The following is a 25,516-nucleotide window of genomic DNA, read 5'->3' on the forward strand; positions in this document are numbered from 1 at the left end:
TTTACATTTTCAGAGATTTTTGTTTGAAAAATTGGCCTGAGACTCAACAACTAAGTTTATGAAGGAAAAAAAAATAAAACAGCACTAATGAAAGGAAGTACTGACGGAAAAAAGAACATTTACGAGTTGTAACATCAGAAATATAATGTTCTTCTCTGTGCATGTATAATGCAAATACCGGACATTTCCATTGTAGATTCAGATCATCTCCTCCCTTAGTACTGGCCAACCTACAGCAGAGACTAAGTTTGATGGCCAGGTACCAGGCTTCTGGTAGACAATACTTTCTCTGTGGAATGCAATGGATAGTGTATGTTATAGGTAAGTGATAGAGTTAAGTTACCGCTAAGACCATTAAGCTAGTATCTGTTTGACAGTCTTGATGACTAGCATGCTCTGTTCACCTCAGCAGGGGCAACAAACGTTCAGAATTTCTCATATTATCCCCATAAGCTAAGAACCACCCTTCAAGCTCAAAGGTAGCTCTAAATAGTTCTGCCTTCCCTTTTTGCTCAGTCCATCTGTCAAAAGGAGTGTGAAAAGACTGTGAAGCTAAATATCCATTCAGAAATTTGAGCATACGGCTTATTTTAATGCTTGCACTCCTACCTGGAGAACCTGGCAACCCAGGTGGGCCTGGCCTGCCAGAGAATCCACGCTCCCCTTTGGCTCCTGGAAGTCCTGGCAATCCTTTGCTTCCTTTTGGTCCCACTACTGCATCAATGCCTGGTCTTGAAATGACCTGTAAATGTTTCATGTTCATGTGAAACAACTTGGCAAGAAAAAAGTCACTGGAACAGTAAAAAGATGTGAGGAAGGAAAAGCTCAACATACTTCAAACCTTATGCAAATGACAGGATACTTTTCCCACTCCACTGAATTACCAGGAAAAATTCCAATAAAGAGCAGTCCCCAAATCGGAAGCACTTTTACTGCCAAGCCAACATGGTTAGAACAGGCTTCAGTGAAGCTGACTCAGTTTCTGCTGGTCTGAGGTTATAGCCTAGCCTTGTGTTTGTAACATAGCAAATCCTAGAGCACAGAATCTATCTTAAAAGAAGGAAACACTTGTTTCTATTAGTGAATATATGAAATCTTCACTGGTTCTGATATTGTTATACCCAGAGATGGGACTCATAGTCACCTAAGAACTATGAGACAACACTGACAACCAAATGCAGAAAGAAAAGGAAAGATCAGCAACTTACAACGCCAGGAGGACCAGGGGGACCAATGTCACCTTTTTCACCCTACCAATGAAATTAAGAGCATTTTTTATACTGCGCATTAGTACACAAGAAAGTTTTGGCAAATATTCCTCAACACTGTACCAGCACAGGCAATGCAAGAGCTCAACCAGAACTGAACTCAGTGACGGCAAATTTTCAAGCTAGTATTGCAATAATGACAAAAAACCTGGCATACCTTTTCACCCTCTCTTCCTGGAGCACCATTTATTCCAGGACCTCCAGGTAAACCCTTCAAGAAAAGAAAGATAATCACACTCGGATCTTCTCCATATCAGAAAAAAAGCTTATAAGGAGTCTGCTTAGATTAGAAATGTACAAGTTACTCACATCCCTACCGGGCTGACCAGGTTCTCCATCTTTGCCAGGCTTTCCCTTCAAAGACATAAATATGCATTGAAATAAAATGCTTAGAGGTGAAGAACTCTTATGGAAATAGTGTTACTTATTTCCCATTTTTCAATAAACAAAATTTTTTCTAGAATGCAGTCCTTGTGACAAAAGCATCAAAGAAATCAACCAGGTATAATCAGTGGAGTTATCTAAACTCAGGTTTTAATTTTGAAAACCATAGCACAAAAACATGACAAGTTTCAAAGAAATGTTGTGCAAATACAGCACAAAATGATCTCCAGTTAACTGTTGCTGATTTTAACTATTGCTGTGTTTAATAATTCCCTTTATTTTAATATCAAAGAAATGCTTTCTTTAGAAAACAGATCCTAACTCCCTAAACATAGAACATTATATTTAATTAGGAAATTAGTATAATGTGACCGGTGAAATTAAATGCAAACATTTTTGTGTCTGAACTTTAATTCTCCGTTAAGCCAAATGTAATTTTCTGAAGAATAGCATCAACAAAAATATAAAGTGCAATTCTGCTCAAAGTAGTGACTTCCAAAAACCGTATATTCTTGCTGAATAGATTTGTCATTGCTGCAATAAAAGTAGTGCAAGCTACACTTTATTCCAGAGCGTTCACTGGGCAAGACAAATAGAACTCTATTGTTAGCATTACAGAAGTAGTATGTATGGGGGACACCTGCTGGAACAGAACTAGAATAGATGATTAAGTTTCACCACAGTGCCAAGATCAACTCTCAGTCACCGAAAAATTCATAATAAGACCTCACACATATAGTGTATTAGAGTATAATGTGATTTGTGAATTCTTTATTATTAGTGATGAGTTCTGATTCTCAAAAATGAGGTTTTAAGATTTCCTGTGAATTTGCAGAACTACCTGTTTGATTACAGATACCAACATTTTTATGAATATATCTGAGATGGGTTTGAGCCACACAGAATCATATGGAGTTCTAAAAGGCAGCTGTAGAGTAACTTCGTAGCAAAACTGCACTTTAAGTATGCAACATACCCAAATTCAGAGTAATAAAAACAAGCAAAAATTTTAGTAAACAAGCTTTTGGCAAAAGGCATCTGCCATGTCCCCTCAGGACTTTTATCCTTTCAGATCTTTGCAAATTTATGTGGTTCCCATTTACTTTTGCAGAAAGAAGTGACTTGGAAAATACAATTCAAAAACCACTCAAAATATAATGAAAATTTTGGCTTTGTAAATCTGCCTCATTTCTTATGTTCCTTAAAGAAGGCAAATCAAAGCCCTCTCCTAAATCTCAGCAACTAAGGAGGATTTTATCTAGAATAACAAATACTTGTTTCCATTGCACTCATTTCCTATGGAAATTGGAAAACCTATTACCAACATGTCTCTAAACAGTGTTTATATGTTGTCCAATTAACCTGAGCAAGACTTGTGTCGGCTTTCAAAGGGGCTCATTCTGTTGATGAAACTATGGGTTCAGTAGCTGTGAAAGTGAAAATATGGAATGCTTTGAGCTGGTGGCAGCTAATATTTTCTTTGCTGGTCCAGCCCATGTTATTTTCATCCTATTTCTTAGCACTTCTATGATCTTCCTCAGCTTTTCTGAGCTGTGATATCCAGATTGGATTTGAGTCTAGACAGGATCAATGACTCGTGGTATCCTCAGATGCAGCTATCCTGACTCATCCCCTCCTCAGCACATAAAATGAAGTAGTCACTTGGAAAGTGACAAATGGACTTCTGGTCCTAATGCAGAGAGACTGGGTTTCGTGACTCACCTCACAAGTAAACCCACTGAGAATGAGTTTACATAGACCAGCTTAAATATCTATCAATCTCATGCTGCTTGCCAACCCAGTATGTGGCAAACTGAATGAAGACCTTCTCTAAAAGGAAATGGAAAACTGCTCCTTCAGTCAAGCAGTCCAACAACTTTGAAAAAGGTTTCCACATGTAACCAGATAACATCATTCAAATTAGTTTCTCCTGCCCCCAAAACTAAGATCTACATGTAGATAATTCTATCAGAAAGCACTGAGAGATCCATAGCTAGAAGCACTTTCATGAACCAGATGCGTCATCTACTAGTTTGCCAGGTTATGGAAAACAAAAAGAAGTCTCTTACCCAGAGGCCCCACCTGAATTCAACATTTGCTTAATTCTCAAAGATAACACTGATTGGAAAGATAAATGTTTGGTTAAACAGACTACTTACTCTTTTGCCTGGTTCTCCTTGCTCACCTTTTTCACCTTTTATGCCACCGGGAAGACCCTGGACACACAAACGTCATCTTAAACTGAGCCCACAAGCCAGAGTAGAATGAATTTACAGTTCTGATACAGATGCAACAAAACACAACTAAAAGAGGACTACTCACAGGAGGGCCTTGTGGCCCAGGAAGTCCTGGTGGGCCTGGATCACCTGGAATACCCTGTCAAGCATGGGCAAAGAAAAAGAGGATTAAAGCCTACATCACTCCATAGTAACTTTGTTGATTTTTTTTTATTTTAATAGAATCTTTTTTTTGCTGTAATTTAAATTTCCAAGTACTGTGAACAGCAAAGGATCATATTTATTCTTTCTTTGCATGGAACTTCAAGTGCATCTATAAATTTTGTTAACTGCTCATCCTGTTTATTTGGATGATTCACTCCGCTAAGACACAACTACCTCCTGCGTGCACTGCAGCAGCTGGTTTGGTGGCCTGCAGCTGCTATACAATAATAAAAAGAAGGAAGAAAAAACTGAAAAAAAGAATGAACAAATGCCAGGTCCTGCTGAAATTACAGCAGCCACAGTCATTAGATTACTGGTAATTGTTGAAGTTGTGAGGCCATCAGGATCAATAGTGTGTTCGTCAGAAAAGTGTCACAAGATCACTGTGTTAAAAAGTTAGGGTTTCGATTTTGTCTTGTTTCACCTCTGTACAAGTTCTTAAATCTCTTCACCATTAACCTAAAGAAAAGTTACAGGGTATTGAATCCACAAAAGGTTTCTGTGCAAAGTTTCTGTTATTTTCTTAGAGGCCTCCCAGACTTTTACGAGGCCACTTGATTTTTCAGTAAGAGATCATATGTGGAGGTACACACCAGAACTTTGTGTCTACTTCACAAAAAAATTAAGCATAATGTTGAATTTTTTTACTAATTATGTACTACCAAGCATAACCTCTGTTGAAATAAAAACAAATTTTTAAACTTTGAAATCATTGTTAATTTAGGTCAAAGGCAGTGCACTCAGATTGTGTTTGGAAGTCTTAGTGCTTTAAAAGGAATGTAGTTAGAATACTTTTATTTTGTACATTTATGTAACTTAATGCCAGTATAATTAGTCCTTCTGAGATCCCTGATGACAGAGGCAAATTACTCTGACCCTAATAAAGTCAGATGAATTTTGCTTCAACTACAGTGTGGTCAAAATGTCACCTACAGTTTTCTTAGAACTATAAATACACACAATGCTCCTCTTTACCTTCTGTCCCACTGCTCTGGTATGCAGCAATATTTTATTTTGGCAGGTTGTAGGACAATTCTGCCCTTCATCTTGATCAAAATCATTTGTTACCCTTCCTTTCAAAAGAATGTTAAGGCACCACTAAGGCATTCCCTAGAGCTATCCACTGATGTACACTTGCAATGTGCAGTTATCCTAGAAAGGTCTCAGTCCCTGGTTTTGTCTGTGTCTTGGCATTTATGGGTGGGGAAGAATACATACAAATGAAACCAACAGTTTGAGCTTACTGTCATAATAGGGCTTGATATTTATTTTTTAGAGGCCAGAAACAGGGAAAGCACTTTATTCAGACAACAAGAAATATCTTGCAGCATCACTAACGACAAAAAAAAGGAGGGGGGGGGGAAGAAAAAAAGAAATTGAGTTAACATTTTTGAAAGACTTCTTCACAATGGAGGACATAGCTGGTTAATTAATGGGAATCCCCAGACAGCTTTGAAAAATCCCAGTCTGGGTGTTCCAAGGAATGAGAATATTTTAACTGCTTTTACTGTTACCATGAACTTCCTTTAAGAGAGTTTCTTAAGAATAGTTATTTCACTAAGGGAAGTAACACTGCTAATGTGAGTGGCATGCCTTCTATTAAAGGTAAAATGCTCAGGCCTGAAATAGTTGGTACTTTGCAAAAAATAATAGAACCTCTGCAAGAAGAGGCTGTAGCTTGACCACACACTCATTGCAGATGGATATAGTCTCCCACTCACCTGATCTCCTTTCTGAAACTCAATGTCATTTGGTCTCTTCTGTTCTCCAATTTGCCCTGGTGGCCCTGGAGGTCCCTGAAGACCTTGTTCACCCTAATGTGCAAGAAGATGGCAGTTCATTACAGGCAATACAAGCTAAAATGGCATGCATAAATATTTTGAAAGTAACAAGCAAAAATATCATCATGATCACCTACTCACTTTTTCACCTTTGGGTCCTTGGAAATTCAAACCCATATTACCCTGCAAAAAGTATAACTCATCAGCCCTTAGCAGTCACAAATGAACAGAAAGAAAAACAAAACAGTCCACCACCACCACCAATGAGGAAAAGAAAATACCTTAGGTCCTGGCAGCCCAGGTGGACCAGGAGGTCCCTATTAAAAAAGGAAACAAACAAACAGGTAATTTCCAAGCACTTTACATGCCCCTTTGGGAAGGAAGGGAAAACAATGGTGCTATTTTGATTCCTATGCATTATACCCATGTTGACAAGGCACCTTGCCTTCCTCATGCTATTCAGCTTCACAATATGTAAGAAACTAGTTCTTCATCTAAGTGAGAGTCTCAAATAAAATTAAATAGTCAGGTATTAAACATTAAGGAAAGAATCATGCTGGTCTAAATAAGCTAAATCTTGTCCCTCAGGTTTCACACAAATATGGGGCCTGCACAAAGATTCAGCCTGATTCAAAGCAAAAAGAGGCCTGGGAACAGGCTGAGTGTTTCAAAAATATCACATTTAAATGTGCACAGTGGCAGCTGCAGGGTGAACCGAATGCATGGCTGCTGCCCTCTTCATACCAAGTCTTGACTACCAAGATCTCTGCACTTTACTGACCTGCCTCCGAGGACATGAAATGAAGAAGTAACTGCCCCATTTAACACTTCATGGGTAACAGGTTAAAGAAACTTACTGTCAAACCTGGGGGGCCTGGAGGGCCAACAGGACCAGGTATTCCCATGGAGCCGGGTGGGCCCTGGTGAGAAAGTGGAGGAAACTATGAGAGGCACCTTTTATGAAAAAAACAGTGAGATATTCAAGTTCAACAAAACCCAACAGCTGGCACCCCATACACATCAAATCAAAGTAGCTGACCACTAACCTACCAATCTGTCCTTGGGAAAGACCTAAAGGAGTGTACAACACATTAAGAGTGTTCTGCTCTCAACTTCAATACATCTCTTTGGCTTGGATAAAGGAATGCTTTTTTGTTTGTTTTGAACTACTTTTGCTCTTTCTTTCTCTTCATGCACTGAGAGAGAACAACAAAACACTTTGTATTTGTGATTCCTCCCAGCCAGAAACAGACAATAGGGAAGCACAGATCAGAGGAACAGAAATGCTAACAGGCTCAGTCTGGTCAGAATAGCCTGGGGCTTGCCTCTCTGTACCAGGAAATGGGAGTCTCTGGCTTCTGTCCAGTCCAGGCTGATAGACTCATTTTCTGCTCCCCTTGTTCTTCCACTAAAGCAATGAATGGCTCAGTGGGGAAGCACAGGGCCTGGAGTCACTAGCTGTTCTCACAGAAGGCTGCTGGGAGAACAGAAACACTGTTCAGGAGGTGCAACATGAGGAGAACAGCTGAGACATTACCCTCTCCTTCCCACCATTCAAAACAGTGGCTACAGCCCAGAAAGGCAGATGTTACTTGCTTTACCTCAGGGTGAAGAAGGGAAGGGAACTCCAGAACTGATACAGAGAATGTCTAGGAATGGGGAACAGGCAAGGGAAAGAGAGAAGCAAGTCAGTAACTGTGAGTACTGCTGTCTGCTGGATACCACTTTCCTGACCAGGGGACCTTTCTGGCCTCTGTGGGTCACCCTGTTAAAAGCAATATGGAAGAACTTACTTTCCCTCAAGCTGTAAACTTGAGGTACATAAGATGCGAGCCCTGCTTCTCCACCCAAACATATGGCTCCCCTAGCACCAAATGTGCCAATTGTGCTGTAATGCAAATACTTTTCATGTTATCTTCCTGGCAGAACACAGCTTAGTAGTACTTCACACAACTTACAGGTATCCCTGGAAGACCTGGAAATCCTGGGTCGCCCTTCTGTCCCGGCAGCAAGGATGTAATTATTTCACCTGCTTCACCCTAGAAGAAAAAGAGCTGACTTCAATTAATAGCACGTTTTACAATTCTTTATCAGCATTCTCACTCCAAAGGACACAGAGTGGCTCTCCAAACTCTGAGAGACTCAGAGTTATGCTACACGCTAGCAGTACTCTTTAATATAAGTACTAAAATCTCCAAGAAGAGCTCTTTTTAGGAGAGATCCTTGCATATTTGAAAGATTCTTTAAACGGCTAAACTAACAGCTATTAAAAGCTCTCTTTTTATATGTACAAATATATCAGCATGGATTTAAATTTCAAAAGAATAGGGGATTTAAATACAAATGCTTCACAAAAGAAAGAGACATTCTAGCTCCATGTGAAAGGAATGCATGGGAGACAACAGAAAAAAGGCTCCTTCAGCTTTTTCCAATGTCCCACCTCATTAGACTAATGCTGAGTATGCTGTTGCAATAGTCATGCTTCATGTTCTACATTGAAGCACAGTTTCTCATTGATTTCAGGGAAGGTCTTTGTTTTAAAAGTCTATGTTCTGATCAGCTTGCCTTTTAATATCTTTAAAACAACTGGGAACAAAAGGAGCTGAGAAAAACTATTCAGCTTAATAGTCACCATTTCCCAGCACCAGTGTTATGCTGTCCTCTTGGGAGTTTATTGGAATAATTCTTTGGGTCAAGTTTCCTTTCAAATGGATTTGAACCAAAACTGATGTTTTGGTGCATGGTCAAAGAGGTCAAGGATAGAACAAAAAAAAAATTAAAAAAGGCGTCCTTAAGGTCCAAAATCAGATCATGAGACTATTTACATTAGGAGAAAAAGCTATCTACATAATAATCTATACACTAGAAAACATGTTTCCAAAAGGAACATAAGATGTTGCACTATACTCTTCACTGGCTATTTTAAGTCATTATTGCTTTAGTCTCTAGTAGTATTCTTGAGCATGCACTCCTGGTGCATTTGGGTGTTGGTGGGCATTTTGCTAACTTAATACAACACAACACAAACAGACACCATCCCTCACACTCCCAAGGAAACCAGCTTCACAAAACAGTCTGCTGCTACTTCTGGAACCACTGACCTCAATTGAGTAAAGCTACTGCAGAAGTTCCAGTTAGTTGCACTGGAGTGGCCTAGAAACACTAAGCTTTCTGCAGAATGCCACTGCAGTTTGCAATGGATTCACATGGTCTTGAACAAAAGCAAGCGGGGTTACTTACGCCAGGTCACACCGCACACCCGTGCCTGGTTAGTACTTCAGTGTGCGAGTACAGAACACTTACCTTCATACCTGGCAGACCAGGGGGTCCCTTTGTTTAACAGAAACAAAAAACAAAAGAAAGATCACTAGAAAGAAATCATCAGTATGTTATTTGCAAACCACTAATCAGAGCTACACCATGAGACAAGCATTAAAAACAGAAATCTAAAAAAAGATGTGAAAAATAAGAAAATAAAATTTTCATGATCATCAGAATCAAATGGAAAAATCAGAAGTACTTTCACAGTGCATGTTGAGCATTAAAGGGACTACATTGCCATTTCCTAGCAATTTGTTTCTTTATTGCCTGCTACTATCCATCCTGTCTACTACACTTCTTTCTGTTTGTACTTTGGTTCTGACAGTCACTTTGCTGTACATCCTTGTGTTTTATAATGAAAACACCCGACACTGTCTCTTTTTTCTGCCCTATTAATCACCAGTAAGACTCTTTAGATGTACCAGATGACAGTATCAAGGCCTTACTTCTCTAACACACATGCATGTACTTTTCTGCAGGAGGCAAAGCATCTCAGCATGTGAGAATTAAAAAGGCTTTTTAGTAGCTTTACCACAGTATGCAGCAGAAAAGCTCACTCTTTTATTGGACATCTAATATATTCTGATTAACCATAAAAATTAATATATTCTTATTTATTAAAAGACCAACTGCAAAAAGAGGCTGATATTTATCTGATCTTTCATAGATCTAAGTAGAAGTCTTTCAGTGGATTACAGGTAGATGATCCAAAAGTCTTTTACTTACAGGAGGCCCTTGTAACCCAGGAAAACCTGGACTGCCTGGGAATCCACGTTCTCCCTTATGGATGAAGAAAATGATTAGCCAAAACCAAAACAAAACATAATAAAACCAGATACAAATTTTGACTGAAAAGTCCAGTTTTGTTATTAGTTTATTACTCCAGAGTAGCAAATTGTATTGCAACAAGCTATAGAATAAACAGTTTCTTAAATCACACACTGATTGAAACAGAACTTTCCACGTTCAGATATTTCCACTTTTCCAGGCAAAGTACTATACTACAGAGATGGAAAACACATACAGTGCTATAAAAGATCAACTTCTTTTATGGAAAGATAATAACTTGAAGCTAAGTGACATGTTAGAATGAAAGTAACTCCTGCCAACAAAGATAATGAATCAGCATTTTCAATGCAGTATTATTAAAAATTAATAAAGAACAACTGTTTGGTAATGAGTTTTTCTTGGTAGCAAGAGAGTCTACTACAAAGATGAGATACAGTATATGACCTAATTATCAGACACTCCTCTCAGCTGTTAGCTAAAAAATTAAGGATTAGAACAAAGAATTTAATTACATTGGCTGCAGAGTATAAATGTTGTGTCATGGTGCTGGCAATTTCTGGCAAAACTTGTGCTTTAAGTACCAGACCATGACCCCTTCTCTCAGATGTGTGTCTGAATTACCTTGGAATTACCCACACAACTCAGTAACAGCAAGTACTGCTGCACATAATAAAGTAAACCTATTGCTACATAAAGGAGAGCAAGAGCTTTTTATCATATTATTGTTGAAATGTTAAGAATTTTAAAGGGATTCCACCTTTGTTCCATTGCATCCTGGAATACCCTGAGGTCCTGGTGGCCCATCTTGTCCTGGTAATCCCTTTAAGTGGAAAAGAGGAAAGAAGAGTTAGCTTGTAGGATGCTCTTCTGGGCCTGAAAGACAAAAGGGAACAGATTTGTATCTATACAGCCCATTCCTACTCACAGGAAGTCCTGGTGTTCCTGGAAATCCTGGAAGCCCTGGCGGTCCCTAGAAGGAAATCAACCACATATGTTTTAAACAGTATGGTATGAATGGATGTGCAAAAGGATTTACCAAGATTTTACTAAATGTAACCTATTTGTGCATACGTAAGTAAAGAAAAACAGAAATATCTGAATCACCTGTAAAAAAAGAATGCCATGCTGGACAGCCGTCAAGGTTCTTACCCTTCTTTCAGGGAAATATCCACAAAAACATAGAGAAGACAATGCAGAACAACTAAAGTAATAGTACGTAGATAGAGAAAATAAATGAACACTCATGGTGTGGAAAATGGATGTGTCCCAATGAAGTCAGAGATGCATCAATTGTCACCAGCTGAACGGTCTGACAAAAAGAAAAAGCAAAGGCACAAAACCTAAAGGATTTCCAGACAAATCAACCTCTCCCATATCAACCCTACATATACTGTGTCTACTTCAGAATAAATTGAAGCAAAGTTACTGGAGAGTGTTTAGGTCCTGTGTAGCAAAACAGATCAAACAGGTATTGGGACTACTCTCCCTAATGAATTTAAGTAATACAAGCAATATGTAAGATTGTATTACTTACACAATCTTATATTACTTATAAAAAGTAATACAATCTCTTCTAGCTGGTAAATAAATTATTCTTCAGACTTAAGTTAATTTTTCTCCCCCATAAATCACCACTTATGTGAGGACCCACTCAATGCCTGGCAATCTTTATCCATAATTCCAATATATCACCCTAAAATTGCACCATTACTTACTCTGATTCCTTTGGGTCCAATAGGCCCTGGAAGTCCATCATCACCCTAAAAAAAACCCAACAAACAAACAAACAAACCACACTCAAGTTCGCAGTCTGCCTTTCTATCAAATTAAAACTGTAAGCATGATAAAATTTCTTCTACAGGTTAAGTGGACTAAAAGTTATATTCATTGTCATTTCCTGATTAAAAGCCTTCAAAATTATTTTATTTTGGTTGTTGGACTTCGAATTGAAAAGTATTTGTTGCAGCTGATAAACCATGTCTTAGAAGAAATGTTTGTAAAAAAATCAAAGCTACTTAAGATTGTTTGTAAGCAGAGACCTGTCATGTGCTTTCATCAAATATCCTACAGTGACCTCTTGTGGGCAAAACAAGATACACGCGATTAAATGTGAATAATACTGTACCATTATTATTTTGTATTATGAAAAAGCAGAATTTCATATCAAAATCTTGATAAGAAAAGGCATTTATAGAATAAAAATATAATCAGAGCATCCAGTCAAAGACCCCTCTGTTGTTTCACTCTTGTCATATCCAATTAATCTTTTTTTTAGTGTAGACTTTCATTTTTTTCTTCTCACCTACCTATTTTTTTCTGTGCTTCTTTTTGATGTGCTTCTGTTAGTTTATTCTGTGAGTATTTGCAAAAGAAATGGCAGATCTTGGACAATCTTGTGCATATTAAATATAAATGCATTCAGAGGAAGGCTTTTCAACATTTTAATACTATATTATACCATCTGAGCATAATGATGTAATTCAGCAGCAAATAAAAATAAACTGAAACCCTCCAGGGAAAGCAAGGAGCACTGAACCTCTGCCTTGCTTCAATGAGGCCTTCATTTGCACTGCCCCACCCAAAACCAGCCCAGGAATGCCACCAGGTGCAAGCAACAGTTTACCTATGTGGTGGGACCCCTCCGGGCAGCTGACAGCCGACCACCCCTCTTATCAGTAAACTAAGTGATGGAGTGCATTACTCCGAGGACTAATAAAACTGCATTACAGCATCTTGCCAAACCTGTTCTTTGACCTTAATCTGCAGTACCAAGTGAAAAGATACAAGCATGCACGTAGTGTTTGCAAGCACGCGTGTAGGTGAAGAATAGGAAACTTAGAGCAATCTTTTTCCTATGGTTGACTATTCAAACCAACCAACCAAAAAACCTATGTCATATCCCAACATTTAAAGATTTTAGCTATTAAGCCAACGATAATCAAGAGTTCTGGAATCATTTAGGATTAGCACTACAAGCAAGCTAACACTGCCTAGCATTTTCATGCTATCCAGTGAATTGGGCCTTACCTTCAAGCCTCTTGGACCAGGTGGTCCTTCTGGTCCCGGAAATCCAGGCAAACCTGGCTGTCCTTCCAAGCCTGGGAATCCCCTTTCACCCTACAAAAAGATTAGGTGGTGGTGGAGGTGTAACATGACAAAAGCACAGGTTATGACAGAAAAATTCAGAAAACACATTATCTTTCTCGTTCTCCATAGTAAGTCATCCTACAAAAAACCACTGTGATTAAACACCTCACCTGCTTAGCTACAGAAATTGCTGAACATACACATGCATTGCCTTTAACTGTACCACTTAAACAGGTTTCATAGGATGTTTATCTAGTATTTAAGCTACCTATTTACCAAAATAATTCAATTTCTCCAGTACTGCTTAAATACCTAGAACTCCCCCCTTCCTATAAAAATACAGCTTTATTAGTTACCATATCTCTCCAGAAAACTCACCTCTGCTGCAATACCTATAAAAACTCTCAGAATAGTGTAGATTGCTGCTATACCATGACTTATTTCACAGTTGCAAGATTGCAATTTGTAATACAAAAGTAACTAAGATCCTAGTCATGCGCTATAGGCTAAACACTACAAATACAGAATATAGACAGGGTTCCAGCTCAAAGTTTACAATCTAAATCACGTGAGACGGGCAAAAGACAGCAAAGAAATAACGTTTCTTATTATTTTTATACATCACCTGCTAAAATTGCAAGCTCTTAAGCAGCAACCATATTTTACTAAATATTTATGCAATGACTAGCCATGATAGTCCATCAGCAGTGTAACAAATACCATATGCCGTCATACACCGTGCTCTGACTCGTTAGTATAAGCTAACAATGTCACTCACCGGCACTTTCAGAATATGCATTGCTGCAAATTGATAAAATATTTACTTTTATTCCTTATATTTCAGAGATTCACAAGAATCAGTAAGGTTTCAATTGGTACAGCAAAGTTAGGAAATACCAGTCCTAATACACCTTTTGGTGCATATATATAATGGTACACTTTTCAACTGTGTAAACAGATACTTCCTATAGCTCTGTTACATTAACCAGTATATATACAACTGCTGAAGAAACTGGCAGGCGTTCAGCATTATTCCTTATTGCTCTGCAGATAGGTTTCATTGGTAGATTTGAGTGGTAGGTTTAGTTCCTACCTGTAAAAAAGCCTTCTGTTTATTTACCCCAATTATTTTTTCATAAAAACTACAGGAACTGCCAAAGAAACGTTCCATCCTAACAAGCACCTTAATCACTAGGTTAGAGTTGTGCAGGCTTTTGCACATTCTCTTTAAACCAATGCATCCTGAATTTTTATTTTCTTGCACCGCTTCAGCAAGAACAGGAATAGTAGCTCCCAAATCTATTATCTGGCAATCTACTAGCTCTGGCACTCTCTAGGAAATTGGGACATCCTGCCTAGCTCTCCTCAGTCAGGTGAAAGAACTGAACGAGCAATCTCACATCTTCAAGAAGGCAGCAGCAGAGAGCTGAAGACTAGGGACTGCAAACAGCAGAAGCATTTAACAGCAGCCTTGAGCACAATATGCAAAAGGCAATATTGAGGCTTTGCTCACCTCCCCTTTAATTGCTATAAGCCGCTGTATGCTGAGCATGACAGCAGTGTTAAGTCTCATTCTTAGATCCTAATTTTCTCACTGTACTGCTTAGGGAGGTGCTCTGTATTCCACTGTGGGGGGCAGGAACTTAGAAGTTGCATTCAAACCATTTACAAGATACTGAGATCTCAGAAAAATTTTCAGAGAAACTAACAGGGTTTCTTTTCCTGCGTTCTTTTCCAGTACTTGCTACACTGCTTCCTTGGAAGCACAAGAGGAAAACCTTTTGGATAAGAGACTAAAGGCTGTGTGCAAGCAAAAGCTGCAACCTTACAGAGGAAACCACTAAGCTGTACATAGTCCTAGCTATGCAGTGAGACTCAGAAGGATCCTTGGATAGGAATGGACAGCTCGTTAGCTGGTCTGCTAAAGTTGGTTTCATATTAATTAAAATGTAAACATACTCCTCTTTTACTGTAAGGCACATATTGCTCTCTTATAGAGGTAGACATCTTTTATCCCGTGTAGAAATGCTGAAATTACATCATAAATTGAGGCTAGCTTAAGTTTGACAGTTAGGGTCCAGACTGTATTTTTGCACACAAAGTGCCAGGCTGTACTTTCGCATGGAGCTATAGAGCTGGTGTGCTACCTCATCTGAAAAGCAAGGCCCGAGGAGGGTTTCTATCTCAGGCCAGGATATGAAAGAGTTAATGTGTCCCTGAAGGAGAGAGAATGAGGAATTTGGGAGTGCCCAATAAGGAAAACATTAGACAGAGCCAGACTGGAGCAAGCTCTGGCAAGAACTGTGTTTGCACACTGAGGAAACACACCTGTGTACAAGAGGCATGTCAGATGTGTCAGGTGCTGGCTAGGCTACACAATGCTTACTAATCTCAACTTGGTCACACTTCTTCACACTTTTGTTTGAGAAAGTAACATCTGCAAATGGTTACTAGAATGGACTTTTAGCAAAGGGTTGGCCTTGTGTGTCATCTAAGGCTGAAGAATTGTTTTCTAAAATGCAACTACTCCGAGGTCTCCACTTTAACTGGTCACAGAACTGGGAAGCCAAGGTCTTTAAAGAGAAACATAGGAAGCCAAACAGTTAAGCAAGAAGAAACACAGGAGGCACCAGATGCTGCCAGTAAACTGCACAATTGAAACTATGAAACAAGTATTTTCCAAGCCCACTTTGCAAGTGAGCAGCAACAATGAGAGCCTTGCATGAGGAAACTGTTGCCAGAGCAACTCCTGTGGAGTTTACCAGCAAATTACCCCCAAGAGTGACCAGATGACGTGAAGGACTGCGCTTGGGAACAGCTGAGGGATTACACCAGACACTTCCCGAGGGAACTGTATCAAACTAATTACAGAGGAAATAGCTGCACTGTAATCACTATTTTTGATCAAAAAATTGGTTGGAGAAAAAAGCGTGGGCAAGTTGCGTAGGAGGAGGAACCATGCTGATCCAGCTCTCTGGAATACAGATGATGTTGGGGGATTTTTTTAAATTGTCTTCTACTTCAATAGTGTATAGAAGGATTTCATAAGCGAGAACAGTTTTCAGACATTGCTTCTGCCTCCAGACTTTTCCTATTGCACAGTTCGCATATACCACACTGTTTTAATGAAGATTCAGATGCTACAAATTTCCGAGGAAAAACTGACTGCTGCCTTGCAAGAACATACTGAAACAGAAAAGACATTTAAAAAGTCTTCTCCAAAAAGTCAAAAAGGACATTATATAATTTGGGATATAATGAGATTGAAGTCCCTGGGTAGTGTGCAATGTATTTTCTTATAGATGCAAAAACTGACAGTCACTAGCCAGCTTCGCTTGCACAGAAAGAACCGAGGAAGTCTGAATACTTTTTGTTTCAGACTAGAAGCTACTAAAGAGAAATGTAAATAAGAAAGATTAAGGTCAACTCAGCTCTCATTTTCCAGTCCTGAAAGTACAGGGCTGTTCCCATAGCAGAATAAAGACGCATCAGCAATAACCCATCATTTCCATATTGGAACAGGCTGCTCAGGGAAGTTGCTGAGTCACCATCCCTGGAGGTATTTAAAAGAGGAGTAGATGTGGCACTTAGGGACATGGTATAGTGGTGGACTTGGCAGTGCTAGGTTAATGGTTGGACTTGATGATCTTAAGTTGGATCCTCCAACCTAAATGATTCTATGATTTCCTTGGGGGAATGGGTGAGGAGTCAGATTCTGATTTCATTTAGTGATAAATCCAGAGCAGCTGGCAATGCAATTGCCCTCAACCAGCTACACAGATATGGCAAAACTGTCAGCTTATAAACTTGAACATGACTGCTGCTTGGGGTATAGGAAGAAAAAAAAAAAAAACAACTTGGGAAACATCCTAAAATTATGCTTTAAGCTGCACCAAGATATAGCCAATTAAACAGGGATACAGGAAAATTTGGCATAGTTCCATGCACTCTAATAATAGTTCACAAGTATTTAAAAAATCAGGGATAAATACAGTTTTAAAGCATGCACAAGTAGCTTCTAGAATTTCTTCATGAAACTTAAATATTTGCAAATAGAAATTATGAGGTGAGAAACCAGGATATTTATTTACATAGATGTGGTATACTTGTGGAAAAAATAGACTTATTAAAAAAAACACAAAAGAGCAAAAAAATATTCAGGAAAGCAGTAGCTGGACAGCCCATTTCGATGCCTAAATACATCGCATTCTATTTGCAGTGACTTTGAGGGGGAACTGTGTCTTGGGTGCTGTTAAAAACATGGTCCCTCCCACCTTAAACCACATGTTTCTATCACAGCTACACAAATAGTTATGCTGCAACATAACTTGCATGAAGGAACTAATCAGGCTGAAGACTAACCTGGTTTACACAAAAACTTGTTTTCAGTGAGATAAGTTTGCTGACAGCTCTGAACATGGCCACACAAGTCTCAGAGGAGAAAGAGGAATACCTAGCTAAGGGAAGGTATGAAAGTCTACTTCAGCAGCAGCATGTGTTACCACTTTAAAGCAAAACCGCAGTGGTCTTGGAGTACATGCCCTCTTAGTGATGCAGCTTGCTTGCTGTAGCCCTAGTGTCTCGGTCATCATTAGCTGGAGCAGCTGAGGTTCAGTATCACCCCCCTCCTCCTCCCCAGTCTCTGTAGAGCTGATCCTATCAGCATCTTTGGATCTTGTTTTCAGCTGAGGTAAAACCAGCCCAATAATCTACAAGTCTTACTGGTTTGTCTTAGAAACTGCTCCATGTCCAGTGTCTATTGTGTTTGTTTATTTCTTCAGCTATCTTTTACTCATGAACTAGCTTCTAAGCATTAAAGCAGGTTAATCTCAAAATTGCCAAGCAGTATTTATTTAAATCTCAGTCATCACCCAGTTCCTTAAGTGAAAAGCAATTATACACTGCTGTTGAAAAGTGAGAGCAATTCCTATAAGCACCTGTATGTATCAGCTTAATCATTTACTTTGGTTTTAATACTCTTACCAGATCCAGTTCACTACTGAGCAGCTTACTGTGAGTAACAGCACACTGGCTCCCAGCTGCAATAAATTTTTACTGACTTCTCCAGTAAAGTCCTCTCACTTCTTCATTATACCATTTTAGAACTGTGTGAATTTTACACTACATTTTATATTTAAGTTTAGTAAGGTGGGCCTGAGCAGAAGAAGAAAACTTTAGTGCACTGATTCTTGTCAGCTATTGTATTGTCAGCTAGCAACAGATAACGTGCTACTGATGCCTTATGGGCTCACGGTAGAGTTAAACAAGAATCACTGGCAGCATAGAAGCAGTTAAGTAAGGGCTGTGGCTTCCCAAAACAAGACAAGAAAATAGTTTTCCTATTTGTTACAGTTCGATTTGTATTACTTTACCTGATCTGTTAAAATTTGGATATCCTGAAGGGAGTGCTAGGATGCTTAGGAAGAAGGCTACTTTTGAGTGTCAAAAGGAACGCATTAGGCTCTGTGAAGCTGAACAAAGCAGCACTTAGTTGACTTAATGCGAGTGGACAGCAACTTGGATGCAGAAGCTGGTTGTGGGACAGAAGTGAAACACAGTGGAACAGAAGAGCTGGGCTCAGATGAGTGCATTTGACAAGGCTTTTCCCGTCTTCCCAGTACAAAACCAGGTTCTGTATGCCTAACTTCCAGCAGTTCTACAAGTACACTGTCACACTCCCAATGGGAGAATCAAACAGGGGAGATCATTTAAACAGCTCCTTGTCTAATTCATACATCAATTAGGCAAGGAGCTATAGAGTTTGACTCCTGGTCCAGAAGTCACTGGAGAAGGAAGCAGAAACACCATACATCAAGTGCCAAAATACAAAGGAAAAGCCTGAAACTTCTTGTTGTAGCAGCAGTTTACACTCAACTGGAATAGAGATAATATTTGCAAGAACGCTGGGAAGATAGTATCAGGTTGGAAACTTACATCAGCTTTGTAAGTGGTACACTGTAATAGTACAAGACTCCGGAAAAAGTTAAGGCTGTAAAAAAACAAACCAAAGAAATAATAAGAGAAAGCACTATGGATGTCAGTGGCAGAGAACTCTTGTGGTTCCCCAGAGCTGAACTGCTGAATCCATCAATGCATCAAGTACTGAGGGCTTTGTAATTACAGGGCAACTAACATAATTGGGTGTGTGCACGTATGATCAAACCTGTTCCACTGGCAACACATCATACTTAAGACATAAGGGCTTTGCTTTTCATTGTTCCTTTATATAACGTACATGATGGTCTGCAAGCTTCTGAAGGGCTGTTTAAAAAAAAAACAACCCCCCACAAAAAAACCTCTGGCATGCCTCAGGAGTATGCTGTGTCTACCTTGATTTAGGAGGAAAATGAATCACAGTTCCCAGATTTCAAAGTGAATCTTCTATTCTAAGGATGGAAACTTGCCTTATATCTATCAGTTCAATAAGTGGGAATCTCAGGCACACTCCCCACCTTCCCTAAGGACTCAGACGTATCAAAAAAAAAAAAAAAAAGACAGAGAAAGCAGTATTACCATAGGTGAAGCTCTGTTTTCCTTTGTGGTTTGTTTGGGTTTTTTAAATTTATTTTTAATATTATTAAAAGATTACACTGATCAATTTGCACCCTCCAAGAATTTTGCAGGAACATGCAGAACAGTGTTTTAAATATTTGGTCTGATGTTATGCTTGGTTTACTGGAGCCTTTTTTTCTTTCCCCGCTTCCTTTTCACAAAAGGTTGTCAAACCTTCTCACTCTTCTGCTCACAACTTGCTATAATTCACTCCAGAAAAGGCCAACAGAGGTTGGAAACTAAATGTGGAAGAGTTTCTCCTGTGCAGTTCTCCTTAACAATTGGCTAGGCCAGTCTGGAGAAGTAGAAACAAACCCCACAATACATAATGACACTTGAGAGCTTGATCTTGAACAAGGCTCATAGGCTCCAATTGTTGACTGTGTTTGGACAAAAATCTCCCTCCGACTCCAAACAATAGTCCCAAGCTATTCTTTACCAGAGAAAGGCGACTATCTCAATTTCATTAAATGACACTGAAGGACTGAAATGTGGGTCAGGGTTCCAGCATGTGTAACAGTAGTAGAAAGACAAAACTGAATCACTGGAAGAAAATAATTACTTGATTTTACTTAGAAAGACAGAAAATTTACTTCTAGGTTTTCCTTATCTAGCCAGACAATATCCATTTGCTCACAGAATTCACAAAATAGCTGTGACTAGTCCAGAAAAAGGCCAGCTTAGAATTACAGAAAGGTTCCCCAAAGTTGTACCTGCTACAATTGTATTTGGACCGTAAGCTTAAGTGCCTTCAAACTAAACCTGAAATTGTCCTGTGGCTAGTGTTAGGCTACATCTGGTTTGGTCACCTGCATTTGAAGATCCCATAGGAATGCATCAACTAGGTTCATGTTTTGGCTAATCAAATTTAACTCAGAAAGCTTGCTATCAAGGGTGTACTGCTCTTCACTAGATACGTAAATTGGGAATATACTTGGTGAACTAAAAGCAAGTAAGTACCAAGGAATGACCCCATCTGTCTGGGGCTATCTGGATGGCAGATGTGGCACCAAGGATTACTCTGAATTTTGGACATCTGCCTTGTTTAACTTCAGCCAGTAGTAAAATTCTGCATCAGCACATTAAAATGCCAATGCAGTGACTGATTATTTTGCATTACTTTTGTTCATTTGAGCTTACACTTGTTATGCAATGTCAAAAATCACATTTGAAATTTGTCATAAATTAATCTAGAGCACTGAAGACCTTCTAGAACCTTGCTAAGATAGGGTAAGTGGTTTGGTAAGACAGGCTTCTGAAACTCTCTGTTATCAGTTCACATCTTCAAGAAGTCCACTGTATCTCAAGCAAACTGTTTACAAGACTAAGAGCAGAAGTGTTTCAGGCAGCCTGTCCCCCTCGCAGTGATCACACCCCATTCATTCCCTGTCACAACAGTAGTTACATGGGAACTATTTAACCACAACTTACTTGCAACTAGGCTCCCACACTTGAGAAAAGGCTCAATTCATGCAAGTACTGAGCTGTGTATATAAACTGCATTGTAACTAAAAGAAATGCTGGGCACCTTGTGTTTCCTTAAAGGAAAAAAACAGTAAAAACAGGAAGAAATAATGGTGAGAGAAACATGATGTACTGCACAGATATACTGAGCTCAGGCAGTGAGACTGGAAGTAGGAAAGCTCTGAGATGTCAACATGCATCTCTTGGCCTTAGGACAGTGGGTAGGCCAAAACTGCCTGTTGCACTGAATGAACCACACAGGGTTGTTTTTTGGGTTGGAGAGGGTTTTTACCCTGCTTGATCCAAGAATACATGTTTGGCCATTAACTATCTGCTTACTTGGGTGGCAGCTATGTATGTGGGGAAAGCTGTATCTGAACCATGTCACTTCCACAGTCCAGCTGAGTATCTAGACAGCAACAGCAATCGTCCTAGTATACAGCTATACAAATTATGAGGTAAGAAACAGTGCGAGTTCAGAGCACATTAGTGAGTGTCAACTACTTATGAGCAGGCAATGAAAGAAAAGTGGGATAGCAACCCACACTCACTCTAGTTTTAAATTTCCACTGAAGCATTACTAGCATACCCATTATTGCACAATCCACACCTTAGCTTGTCCACACTAACCAGTTTGAGTAGACAGGCCTTGTCCGTAAATATTTTACTAGAATTTGTGTCTTTTCTGTTTTTGACTCCCACACAGCTGTAGAAATTTGTGCCATCATTCCCCTTTAGAGAAAACAATGATATGAAATTCTGTACAACACCAGATGTACAACACCAGTCAGTAACTCAATACCTGAAGTCTTTATAACAGCTATGCTCTTTGGCGCATACCCACACTACAGTCAAAGAAAATAAGACATGAGTGAGAAATAACAGCTATCATACATAAGCTTCAGTTATCTGAAGTTGGCATACAGCTCAGTGGTTTGTGCGTCAGTCTGTCAATAAAAACAAACATGAGAGATTTACCTTTTCACCTTTTACTCCACTGCAATCACATTTGGATAAAGATGTACATCCGTGGCAAGCCTTTGAAGACATAAGAAAAAAAATTAGATGTTTTTAATCAGCATAAGACTATATGAAGACTTTAACGCTATTACAAAAGTTAACCTAAGATGTAAGCCTACCAAGTTTGTCATCTAGCCATTATATATGTGTTCAAAGCAGATACAGTTAAGAAGGTTCAATCACTTTTATTAATACCTATGCTTGTACAGTTACAGTTTCCCAGGAACTTTTAGACTTTTATGCTTAAACACCGTTTACTCTAGGGCAAGGTAAAACCCAGCACCTATGGCCAAAGGGGCCAGAACTTTACTAAAACACGCTCTTCAGCAGATGCCTCCACGCTGAGAAGAGCCCAATTATAGTTCCCACCAGTAGATGTCAGGTTTTGCACAAGAGTTTAACCAAGCCTGAAGCTTAACGAGTGTATTTGTGCTAGTTACTGGAAAAATACTTACTACACGATTAAATCTTCCCTCCACAGCTCAGTTATTGAGGAAAGTTTTTTTTAAAAAAAACAGATTTAATCTAATTCACACTCCATTACAAAGCACGACAAGTCTGCTGCAACAGTCCCTAGCATAAGGGGAGTGACAACCAGATATTAAAGGGTTAGAGGAGGGAGATAAGAAAGCTTGATTCACAAAGAAGATCCAAGTTAGGTAACCTTTCCATAACACATTTGCTTAGTTTATATCTTTTTTCCCCCTTCCCAACATGGGAAACTCATTAGAGCTCTGTGTTCATTTCAGAGATGAGCAAATATGCTTACAAAGTGAGATTTCTAGAATACATGGAATTTTTTTTTGTAGAATGTCTTTACATAATACACATGGTCAACAATTTTCAAAGCTCTTTATAGTTAAAAACCATGATCTGCATTATAAGATACACTACCTGAAATACTTTAGAGTTTAACTTGTTCTGAGAACAGGTTGGCATTGTACTAAAAAAAAATACAGAACATACTTTAAAAGTTTGAAAAGCAGAGCATTTGGGGTCCTCCTCCTGCCCAGTAACCTACAGAGAACACTACGTACAAACTTTCAATCAAGCAGGAGACCAGCTGATGTGTCAGATCTAAAGTACACCCACACTTGAATTCTAGTCTTCATTATCACAGAAGCATTTAGAGACATGACCCATCCCTACCTGGCATTAGGAATGTCCTGGCTCTTAGCCTAAACACACTACCAACCATCAGACTGAAAACACAGGAGTAACTTAATTCACCTGGAGCTACACAAACCCAGGATCAACTAAAGCATCTTGTAGCAAAAGGCAGAGCTTTGAGTTTTAAGTACAGCAGTAGTGCGGCACAACATGATGGGGGATCTCTCCAAATCTTCCATTTGGCTTTTGTAATCAGTTCCTTGATTTGATGTATATGAAACCTCAAAATTCTTAGTTAACAGGGGTTTATTGAGCTACTTCCTAATGTGAAATTGACCCTTACCAGCCACTTTAGGCTTTCAAAGATCAGACTGGACAAAGCCCTGAGTAACCTGGCCTGACCTCATAGCTGACCTTGTTTGGAGCGGGGTGTTTGGCTAAATGCCCTTCTGATGTTCCCCTTCAATCCAAGTTATCCTGTGAATCTGATATCAGATCCTTTTCACTTTTAAAAGTGGATTTTAAAAAAGCAAGTTCCTTGTGAACCAGTTTTAGGATTAATCTCGTTAACAAAGCTTCATTTAAAAGGGATTAACCTTAGTTACGTGCCATATTCCTCTGCCGCACAGCACAAGCCTAGCACAAAGAAATAGCAAGTTACCTAGTTTGCTGTGCAGCAGCCCTGGTTTCTTGTTCCAAGGATAGCACAGTGAGAGCTACATGAAAGTCTTTGCTGCCTCCAAGAGGCACGGGGAGGAAAAATTAAGTAAATCAGTACTCATCAAAAACTACCAAAAGCTAGTAGTTTTACCGGTGGCAAAACACACATAGGCTAAAATAACACACGTGGAAAGCATCATCGAGATCCTACACAGCATAAGGAGGATATATTCAGGTTACAGAACAGAAGAGACTCATTTAGTCTTCCTCACAGCTTCCAGAGAATCTTTCTAATAGAAAGTTTTCAGGTACAAGAGAACTGTTGGGGTGAAAAAGGAGAAAAGGAAGCTGGAGGGGAAAAAGATGGCTTAAGATTACATTGCCCCTTCACAAAACAAGTTAGATATACATAATATTGTGAAGGAAAGTTTTTAGACAGTGAAAGTCAGAGTCTCTGCCCTTCGCTACTGTATCCCTATGGTAAAACTACACAAAACTACATTGTTAGAGCTAACACACCTTCAACAGTGATCCTGTCAGCATGAAGACTACACAAAATAGATCCAATTAATAAAGAAAATGGAATCATGGAATAATTTGGTATAGCAGGAATCACTCAAAGCAGGGCCACTTAGTGCAGGTTGCATAGACCCTTGTCCAGCTGCATGTTGAATAACTACAATGGTGGAGATCCCACAGCACCTCTAGGCCCTTGATCTGGTGTCCGACTGCCTTCATGGAGCAGCTTCCCCCCTGCCCCATTTCACCAGAATTCCCCATGTTGCAACTTGTATTCATTGCCTCTTACCCTACATAGGATAAGAGAAGCCTAGCTCCATCTTTGCTACACCCTCCCAAGTAGCAAGACAACAGCCGTAAGATTCACCCCCTCCCCTGAAGCCTTTTTCTCTCAAGTCCCAGCACCTCCCCAATACACCCAGTCTCTCAACTCTGGGTGTCCCAAAATAAAGCAAAGAGAGAAGTGATCTTTAAAGTCAGCTTGTTTAGAATCAAGGACTGACTTTCATTCATTTTGAAAGATCTGACAAAGAAGCACCTTTCCTGCATATACTGGCAATAAATCATGGTGGGTATGATGCTGAATGATAAAGTGTGTCCTTCCAAATACTGTAGCATTAAAAAAAAAAAAAAGCTTTCAAGATGAGTCTAACTCCTTCTGTATAAAGTTTTTTAATAAAGTGCTTCTCTCATTTGTTCTATTTGTAGCTTAAAGAAAAGAAGTGCTTTGATTTAATCAATATAATTTTTTCTTAAACCTGTGACTTTCTTCCAAAGTCATTTATATGTTCAGTTTGGATTCCTTACACTTTGAGCAGCCACTTAACATATGCAATTAGCCTGTCTTGAAGAGTCAGGTGTACTCACTGAAAGCTTTTTGACAGATGGTCTTGGATATCCAATTCAGATGCATTACTTGCAGGAAGGGAACATGGTCTTTCCCAGACAGCAGCGAAGGGAAGCTAAAAGAAGTCTGTAATCAGAAAACTCTTCAAATACCCACTGTAATCAATTGGTAGTGATTTTTGGCTTAAATTCTGGGAAGATCTATTCACCCACAAGCTTATCAAGAAGTATTCCCTCAGCAGACTCATTTATCTTCCTGTATAAAAGCTGTATT

General features: G+C 39.2%; 1 protein-coding gene across 1 annotated transcript in view; it reads right to left on the reverse strand.

Annotated features, from left to right (window-relative positions):
* COL4A5 (collagen type IV alpha 5 chain) overlaps positions 1-25,516 on the reverse strand; it is a gene marked incomplete at both ends in the record, with an annotated part of 81,759 nt that overhangs the window by 34,851 nt on the left and 21,392 nt on the right. The window contains 18 exons of the mRNA XM_082004216.1: positions 610-742; positions 1,209-1,250; positions 1,426-1,479; positions 1,578-1,622; positions 3,812-3,868; positions 3,975-4,028; positions 5,815-5,907; positions 6,016-6,057; positions 6,156-6,191; positions 6,732-6,794; positions 7,833-7,913; positions 9,178-9,204; positions 9,922-9,975; positions 10,742-10,804; positions 10,910-10,954; positions 11,700-11,744; positions 13,012-13,101; positions 22,066-22,125. Coding sequence (XP_081860342.1) covers positions 610-742; positions 1,209-1,250; positions 1,426-1,479; positions 1,578-1,622; positions 3,812-3,868; positions 3,975-4,028; positions 5,815-5,907; positions 6,016-6,057; positions 6,156-6,191; positions 6,732-6,794; positions 7,833-7,913; positions 9,178-9,204; positions 9,922-9,975; positions 10,742-10,804; positions 10,910-10,954; positions 11,700-11,744; positions 13,012-13,101; positions 22,066-22,125 — 1,084 coding nt within the window. The remainder of the gene's footprint in view (positions 1-609; positions 743-1,208; positions 1,251-1,425; positions 1,480-1,577; positions 1,623-3,811; positions 3,869-3,974; positions 4,029-5,814; positions 5,908-6,015; positions 6,058-6,155; positions 6,192-6,731; positions 6,795-7,832; positions 7,914-9,177; positions 9,205-9,921; positions 9,976-10,741; positions 10,805-10,909; positions 10,955-11,699; positions 11,745-13,011; positions 13,102-22,065; positions 22,126-25,516) is intronic.

Source organism: Phaethon aethereus (genome assembly GCF_964289735.1).
Source record: "Phaethon aethereus genome assembly, chromosome: 10".
In the NCBI taxonomy this organism is placed as follows: domain Eukaryota; kingdom Metazoa; phylum Chordata; class Aves; order Phaethontiformes; family Phaethontidae; genus Phaethon; species Phaethon aethereus.